General features: G+C 56.4%; 2 protein-coding genes across 2 annotated transcripts; both read right to left on the bottom strand.

The window, feature by feature from the left end:
• Positions 1-1,710: 1,710 nt before the first annotated feature.
• Positions 1,711-2,742, bottom strand: FFAR3 (free fatty acid receptor 3). The gene has a single exon (XM_037515493.1). It carries the CDS (start codon positions 2,740-2,742, stop codon positions 1,711-1,713), a length of 1,032 nt encoding a protein of 343 aa, XP_037371390.1.
• Positions 2,743-5,887: 3,145 nt separating this feature from the next.
• FFAR1 (free fatty acid receptor 1) lies at positions 5,888-6,790 on the bottom strand. The gene has a single exon (XM_037517981.1). It carries the CDS (start codon positions 6,788-6,790, stop codon positions 5,888-5,890), a length of 903 nt encoding a protein of 300 aa, XP_037373878.1.
• Positions 6,791-9,008: the final 2,218 nt, after the last annotated feature.

Below are 9,008 nucleotides of genomic sequence, written 5' to 3'. Positions count from 1 at the left end.
GGGGAGCTACTCTTCGTGCCCCCAACCCAGCTCCTCTCCCAGCTTCTTGAGCCCTCTCCCTTCAGAGTCCAGGTGTTTCGATGTTCCACCCACCATTGCCCCCCACCGCATACACCACAATCTAAAAACAGACTGAGGAGATGTTATAGAGCAACCCCGATATTAAACGGGTTCCTGGCTGTGGGTCCTCACCCGCGCGCTTTAAAGGGACTTATTAATACTCCACTACAGACACACACAAAAGGGTTAATAAAAGGTTTATTTACAAGAGAAAAAGAAATAAGGAAAATGTACAACTCAGGGAGAAAATAGGGAAATAAAGTCTTTAATGCGTCCTACCCGATCCGACGACCTGGAAACCCAAAGTCACTCTCAGAGCTGGCCGGACGCTGCTGCTGGCCAAGAGCCCAAAAATGGAGAGAGCCCCCAAAGCCCACGTGTCTGCCTTTTGTATCCACCTGGCTGCTTAACCCCACCCTCAGGTCCCAGCCACCTTCCCTTTGGTGGTGATGGGATTTGGAGTTCCCAGTGTCTTTGGCTTTGACCTGGGGTGGGGGTGGAGTCCACAAAGCCTATATGGAATTTGCTTTGGGACATCCTTTTCCCCCTAACAGAGAGACCTTTCTTTTACTTGCTGCCCAATTTATTTAATTTTTAAAAAATAATTTTGATAATTTCAAAATAATTTCTCTTCTGACATTCTCCAAAAACATCCCTGGAAATCTGACTTTGTTAGACAGTGGGAATGTTCTGGAAAAGCCCGTTTGAGAGCGGGATGTTCCCAGCTGCCTAGAGCCCAGGGTCCCCCCATCTTCTGGATCAGGCCTGGCAGGGAATGGATTCTGTCCCAAGACACCCGGCTGTTCCCTCGGGCCCTGGACATGCCTCTCCGCTCCACCTTTACCCTCAGAAAACCACAGAATGCCCTCGGACAGATGATTGGATCGTGACAATGTGGCCTATCCACATTAGGGAGCACCATTCAGCCGGAAGAAAGGAGGAAATGCAGCCACTTACAGCAGAAGGGGGAGCTGGAGGGAATTGTGTGCAGTGAGGTGAGTCAGAACGACACACACAGGCAGCTCTTGCCCGAGAACCTGTGTCTACGCAGGCGTCAACCTGTCTCTTTTCCTTTAATGAGCTCGCCGTGTGCACCGGGAAAAAAAAAAAAAAAGAATAACAAAGACAAATACTGGTCATTTACATAGTGGAAAATTTGACCAAGTAAAATACTAGCAGACGTTGATAAACGAAGTGAGGGTTCTGAAGTAGGAGAGGGAGGGAGAACTAGACAAGAGATGCAGGGCATGGTGGCAGGGAAAACAATTAAACAGGTTAAAAGTGGCTAGCCGGGAAGGGACCGTGTCTCCACAGTCAGTGAGGGCATAAAACCCCAGCAGAGGAACACAGAAAATAAACAATGTGTCTCCATAATAAAATATGTAAAATATGCAGATTCAGAAAATAACACAGACCTAGATCCAGGGTCATAACCCAGACAGAAAAACAAAGAGGAAAGTAGGGTGTTGGCCCTTTTCCTGGACAGCTCGTTTTCCTCCAGAGCTCCCTGTCACCTAGACCAGTTTCCCAGGGGACCCATGTGGTGGGAGGGACTGGGGAGGAAGGGCAGTGTGTGGGGACAGCAAGAGCTGGGCTTTCGGAAGATGGGGCACCTCCTGTGCCTGGTGTCCTCAGTCTGCACCTGCCACCCTAAAGTTCTGCCGGGCTTGAGCTGGGCACCCCGGTCTGGTCACCCGCCCAGCTGTTCTCCTGGGGTCTGTCCTCATGGGACAGACCCTGCATCCGCCCCTCTCCCTCAGACTTCAGCTTCACGCTGCCCTTCCGCCTGCACGGGCCGCAGCACCCGGTCAGCTTCCCCAGCAGCTGGTGAAAGTCGGATTGGAACCCAGATGACGAGAAGTAGTAGACCAGAGGGTCGACACAGGAGTTCAGGCAGCTGAGGAGCAGCACGTATTTCCTCCACGTCGGGCTCTTGCCCTGGATGAAGCCCACGACGTGGGAGATGTTGTAGGGCCCGAAGCAGACGAGAAAGTTGAGCAGCGTGGCGGTTACCAGCCCCACCACCCTCTTCTGCCGGTGCTGGCTGGCTCCCCGGCTGAGGGCGCGCACCAGGCGGCTGTAGCAGTAGATGGTGATGAGCAGGGGTATCCCAAAAAGGACCACCGCCATCTCCAGCCGGACAGGGAGGAGAATGTCCAGCTGCTCCTGCTGGAACTCCTGGTAGCAGGTCATATTGACAGTCTGGGAGTAGTTCCCCGAGTACTCGGTGATGTAGACGATGCTGCAGTGGGCGCCTGCCAGGAGCCAGCAGGCCATGCTGACCAGGCTGGCCTGTCCAGGCCGGGGCCGGGTCTTGTACCATAGTGGGTAGGCCACGCTCAGGAAGCGCTCCACGCTCACAGCGGCCAGGAAGAGGGAAGTGAGATAGATGGTGGTGAAGAACAGGAAGCCAGATAAAGGGCAGAAGATGAAGGGCAGAAGCCAGAACATACCACTGGCTGCCTCCACCATGCGGAAGGGCAGAAAGAGCAGCAGGAGCAGGTCCGAGATGGTCAGGTTGAGCAGGAGAACGTCCACAGCCACCGGGCGGCGCCGCAGCTTGCCCACGAAAACCATCAGGGACAGCAGGTTGAGGGGCAGCCCCACCAGGAAGATGAACAGGTACACGGAGAAGTTGAGCCAGTGACTGCCAGAGGAGAGCCTGTCCAGCTCTGTGTCCATGGTGACGGCCACTGGAGAGAGAGAGAGACGGTACGTGAGGTGGGGTCTCAAGCCCACCAAGCCACAGCATCTCCACTGTCAATAGGAAACACGACCACAACCCCACTCTCTCACCCCCTCATCCCGCCCCTGGCTTTCCCCAGGCAGACGCCAGCTTGGGTGTCAAGTACCCTCCCCAAGAAAGCAAGCGCCCCAAGGTACCCTCCACACCACCCTGTGGGGTGCCATGCTCACCTGCCAAATGGAAAGCCCAGGTGCTCTGCTGCTCAGCACCTCCCGGCTCCCCCGGCCCAACTGTGGGTGGCTTATCAACTTAACTGACAAAGACCTGACGGCCCATGACATCACTCATCCTTCTGCAGCAGCACAAAAGAAGTATTTAGCTCTGGTCGTGGCCACGCCAATATGCAAAATGAGCAGGAAATTTCCCCATGGCGGGCCTTGCTCCTCAGGCAGCCTCCAGGGAAGGCTCCAGTCTGGCCTAGCTGGCTTCTCTCTCTCTCCCTCACCCTCTACTTGAATTCCTCCTGCTCCTCTAGGATGGCCTCCTCAACTGGGCCTTGTGAGGGACAAAGCTTGATGCAGTGATGGAGACTGTGGGCTCAGGGGTCAGAGGCCTGGGTTGGATGCTGGCCATGTCATGTCCCGTACTGACCGGGTGATTTGGAGCAAGTGACTCAGTCTCCCTGTACCTCTGCTTTCTTATCTGTACAACAGGGACAATCATAACACCTGTGACGTAGGCTTTTATTGTGTGGATAAAAGCACAACTACATGTCAAGGCTGCTAATGAGCCTGACGCTGCCTTGGGGGTCCTTAACATGTTAGCCGCCATCGAGCCGATCACTGGTGAGGGTTGGCCTCTGGGAGATGGGACAGTGATAGCAGCTACTTTATAGTGGACACAAGACCCATAGCGAACACTCTGCCTCTCCTAGTCACCACCAGGCCTTGAAATCCTGTGTCCTTGAGCCTCTCAGTGGGGAAGTGACAGCTCTGGGGGATAGTTTGGTCAGTTTCACACCCCGGGCTCAGACCCAAGTTTTGTCCTGCTTGTGAGATTATTTATTAACCCAAATATTTGCAGGACACAAGGCAGTAGCATCTTATATCCACTGGAATGGCCATGAGCAACACCATCAAACACCGAGCTCGTGGGAAGATGGAGCAATGGGAAGTCTCATGCACTGCAGCCACTTTGGAGAGCAGTTTGGCAGTTTCTTAAAAGGTCAACATAGGGCCTCCCTGGCGGAACTAGGGGTTGAGTCTCAGCGCTATCACCTCAGAGGCCTAAGTGCGATCCCCGGCCAGGGAGCTACCCACATGGCACAGCAGACCTCTCCTGTTTTGCCCACTGCTCCCCTCAGCAGTGTATTTCAGTCAGTCTGCCTGTTCTGTTTCCCACTCTGTCTCTGGTGAATCCTCTCACCCCCACACCTCTGGCCTACACCCCAGTTCTTCAATGCAAAAATAAATCTTTTTTAAAAAGTTTAACATAAATTTACTGTGGGAGCCAGAGCACAATGGGTATGTACTTAAGAGAACCGAAAGCATGTTCACAGGAAGACTCACACATAAGTGGTCATATCAGTGTTCACTGTGACCACCAAGAGTCCACGGGCCCGTGACCATCAGCTAGTGAATGGACAGGCCATGTGCGGTGTCCTTTAGTGGGAACTCTGGCACCTTAAAGGCACTTACCCAAGCACTCTGTGACATGGGTGAGCCTCCAAAACTTAATGCTGACTCAAACAAGCCAGCCCTAAAAACATCCTGTATTCCGTTTCTTTGATACAAAATGTCTAGAAGAGGCAGATTTATATAGAGAGAAAGTAGACCACTGATTGCCTGGGACAGGGCAGGGAGCCGGGATGAGTGATGAGTCGTAAATAAGCATGAAGGAATCTACTGGCGGTAACAGAGTGCTCTGGAGAGGATGCAGAGGTAACTGCCTGCCCCAAAATATACTAAAAATCCTTGACATGTGTACTTAAAATGGGTGAATTTTATGAAATGTACATCTTATGTGCAATACGTTCTTAAATCCAACGGTGCCCCCTCCAGGTGGCAGCCCTGGAGCACAGCTTGAGGAGTAGAGAGTGTCTTTGTGCAAATCAGAATAACATGTTCCTCAGCCTGATTGAAGAACCCATGAAGAACTAAGGCTGGGCACATGGCTCACTCAGTGAGCAGGGCACAGGCTAGAGCACTAACAGGGCTGGTCCCAGCACCTTGCACAGTGCACAACCTGCCCGTGTGTCCAGCCGCCACACGGGTAAGGCAGGGATCGTGTGAGATGAAATGAGACGCCTTGTGGTGCTTGGCAGGGTGCCTGTCACATAACTGAGATTTTCTTTGTGGGTGGCTGTTTTTGGTGTTGACCAGTATTTTCCCTCCTGCTCAGGCATCTTTGCCTTCTAACTTCCGTTCACGTTCCCATGGCGCCCCCAAGTGGCAGCACGGTGTCCTGACCCTCCTTCCTGCCTCCTGTCTTCAGAAATTAAAATATTCTTCCCTAGGAAGTGGTTTTGGAGTAGCACTTCCCAGTGTGGATCCCTCACCAGGGTGGCCCTCCCTCTAGTTTAGAAGCAGATTCCTGGGCCTCCCTGGTGGTGCAGCGGGTTGAGCTCAGCGCTGTGAGGCCTTTATGGCGCGAGTTTGATCCCCCGGCCGGCTGGGGAGCTACCCAAATGGCGCCGCAGACCTCTCCTGTCTCGCCCACCGCTCCCCTCAGCAGTGTGTTCGGTGCATCTGCTTGTTCTGCTCCCCACTCTGTGTCTGGTGATTCTTCTCAGCCCCCCCACCCACACAACCCCTGCAATTCTGGCTGGTGCCCCACTTCTTAAAAATGAAAAAAGCAGATTCCTTCCTCTGTGTCTTCCCCCCTGGTAAAAGGCAGATAAGCGCACATGAGGAGCGAGATGGCAGAAATGAGTCCCGCGGGTGTGAGAGGCAAGCTTACCTTCCTGCTGCGACCTACTTTCCAGGTCTCCATTCTCCCCGCCTCTGGACTGCTGTCTTCTGCCAGGCTCAGCTCTTCCCCCTTGTGGCTCCGGGCAAGGCCCCCCTGTAGTTCTTTTGGTGCAGCCTCCCATTGGGGGGCCTGGAAAAGCAGCCTCCTGCCTCTTGCCCCCAGCAGTAGCTGCTACTTCTGGGATGTCCCCCCTTTTGTTCTTGCCACACACACTGTCCCCTGACTGGTGCCCCCGCCCAAGTAGCCGGTCACCAAGGGGTTGAGCACCACGCTCCAGGCACCGGTGATGAGCCCCAGCTTCCGCCAGCAGCTTCCCATGTTGGGGTGCAGAAAGCCAGCCACATTGGAGGCGTGGTAGGGCCCTAAGCAGAGCAGCTGCGTGAGCAGAGCGCCCCCGGCCACCCAGGCCGCCCTGAGCTTCCGTCTGTGGCTCAGGCCCGAGGCGGCCAGCGCCCTGAGGCAGCCCACGTAGCAGAAGGCCGTGACAGCCAGGGGCAAAAAGTAGAGCAGGAGGGAGAGGCCGAGGCGGGCAGGGCCGGCTGAGGCTGGGTCCCAGGCCTCCAGGCACACCAGAGAGCCGTTGACAGCTGTGTTGATGCCCAGGGAGTTGGTGGTATTGTCCTCCTGGCCTCCCGGAACCCTCAGCCCAAAGACCAGCCCCAGGTGACAGAGAACAAAGGCCCAAATGGCCACACATATACCCCAGGAATAGCAGGGCCTCCGGATGGCTTGGTAGCCCAAAGGGAAGGCAGCGCCCAGGTAGCGGCCGGCGCTCAGGGCAGCCAGGAAGCCCCCGCCCGCGTAGAGTGGGGCGAAGTGGACCAGGGCAAAGGCCGGGCAGAGCTCGGCCGGCAGGGGCCAGGATCCCTCGGCCAGGGCCTCCACCGCCTTCAAGGGCAGAGAAGTTGCCAGCAGCAGGTCGGAGCAGCCCAGGTGGAGGGCGTAGACCAGGCTGGGGGTGAGGCGGAGCCGGGCATGGGTCACAGCCCCCCGGATGGCCAGGGCGTTGAGCGGAAAGCCCAGCGCAAAGGCTGCCACATAGAGGGCGAAGCAGAGCTGCGGGGGCAGGTCCATGGGGCCTGCGGCCTCCAGGACTCCTGCTCCACTCCAGGCCCTCAGATCTCTGACCCTGGGGGTGGGGGGACCCCTGGAATCCCAACTGGCTTGAGCAGTGCTTGGGAGTCAGAAGCCATCTAGGGAGCTAGTCCAGGGGATGAGATGGAGGGTCTGCCAGCTAGCCGTGGAGTCTGGATCAGAAGCCAGCACCGCTAGCCCTCCCCGTCTGCCTGCTTTCCACCACAGCCCCCCTTAAAATGAGGAAAGCACTTGGGGGCAACAGTCGAGACTGGAAGGAAGGCACGCAGGTCCCACGGGAGGGAAGGCCTCGTGACTGCTGAGACTCTGGGGAGAGAAGGGGAAAGAGGATTCAGAATGGCAGGTGTTGTCCTTGGAATGGAAGGTACACTGGTTCCCCCACCCGCAATTCCTCCCGAAAGAGAAGGGGCTGCCCAATAGGTAATGGGAGGGTGTGTGGCAACTCCTAGCTCAGGGGAAGATATGTGGGCTTTGGGTAAGGTGGAGCTTGTGGCAAAGGATAGGGAAAGGATATCCCCAGGGGAGACCCAGGGCAAGCAGTGACCATCAGTGACACGGGTCCCACAGCCAATACGGAGAGTGTCGGGGCCTAGGGAGTGGTTGCTGGTGGAGAGAGGAGCCACAGAAAGAGGACTCACCTCCTGGTGCTGCCAGATGTCTCTGCCAGGAGTCCCCTGGCTGGGCTGTGGGCGGGTGCTGGCATGGGCAGTGAGCTGGAAGGGAGAGCAGGGCGGGGTGGCAGAGCCATTAGCCTGAGGCCCTAGCAGCATGGGTGAGCAGCTAATCGGGCATCTCCGGCTGGAAGCTGAGGCCCGCCTGGAGGTGAGGGTCCACAGAGGTGATGGTACCCGGGGAAGGGGAGAGAGAGCAGTGGTTGTCTTCAGGAGTGAGACGTGTGTAACCAGCACCTTGAGGGGGCTGGGTTGGTGGGTACAAGCAGAACACAACTTTAACACCCCTACACACACACACACACACACACACACACACACCTGCTCAGACCTCCCCTGGAGGCTCCCTATTCCCAGATGGACAAGCTTGTGGGCAGGCCTGGCCTCCCTGGCTCCCTTCTAGACCACAGAATGTACCCAGTGCTTTCATCCTCACACTGTCACCAGTGGCAATCATGAAATAATCATTCCAGGGTACAGCTTCTGCCATCCCCCAAAGGTGGGCTTATTTTGTGAGGAGGTAGCTCCGTCTTCCCTTCTCCAGCTTGAGGGGGGTGGTTTCTCTCCCTCTGGCAGGAGGGAGAGGAGAGACAGGGGTGAAGTGCATTGGTGGCCTGGCCTGTGGTCTCCACCGGCCTCTCTCTGGGCTGCATGGATATCCAGGGAGCACGGCCCTGGGACTCACTGAGGTGAAAATGGCAGGTGCCCCTCGCTGGCCATTCAGCTTCCTCCTCAGCCTCTGGGGAGTCTGTCATTTACCTCCCTGTCTGGGTCACCTTATCATTCCAGGCAGAGATGAGGAGGGCCAGGCAGAGGCAGGGCAGAGAGAACAGGGCCTCAGAGGCAGCCTCCCGGGGCAGGGGCTGGGCCTCCAGGGGGATACTGAAAGTGGGATCAGATGGCCCGGGCTGGCTCTGTGAATCTGTCTCTGGGCCTGTGACTCCCAGGTCGACCTCACTTATCACAGTGTCTTTAGTTTTCTTGGGGCCGCCAGGCCTTTACGCCCGTCACTAAATCCAAGCCACCCAGAGCCAGCTCCTGTGGGGGTGCTCGCGGGAGACAGGGGCTTCCCCACCTCTAAGCACCTTCCTTGGAGGTGTTCCTCACGGGGCTCAGCAGGAGCCACAGGGGACCCACAGCCTATCAATGACCCCTTTTTTCCACCTCAGTCACTGAGTAGATTCTCATTGGCTTCCCTTCCCCGGCCCACATCAGTGGTCCAGGAGCCCTTGGAAAGCAGAATTTTCCACCTGTTGTTTGTGACTAGTATGCGCTCTTTGGGAATCACAGAACCTGACAGAACCAGGAGAAAAATCCACAGCAAGAGTCTGGGAGATGAGCAGAGCCAGGCGGGGCGGGAGACAAGGGTCACCAGATCTCTGCTGTGGCCTGGCCTGTGGTTCAGGCCCCCAGGCAGCGACAGCTCCTCAGCGGCACCCCCTCCATGCCTGCTCACAAACAGGCCCCCCGGTCTGTGTCAGTAGCGTTGCTAGAACATTTCTGGAACGTTAGTTAACGGGGGGAGG

This window comes from Talpa occidentalis, unplaced genomic scaffold (assembly GCF_014898055.3).
Source record: "Talpa occidentalis isolate TD23 unplaced genomic scaffold, MPIMG_talOcc4v2.1 talOcc4.17, whole genome shotgun sequence".
Lineage (NCBI taxonomy): Eukaryota > Metazoa > Chordata > Mammalia > Eulipotyphla > Talpidae > Talpa > Talpa occidentalis.
Note: the sequence above shows the minus strand (reverse complement) of the source record. Positions and strands in the feature narration are given on the sequence as shown.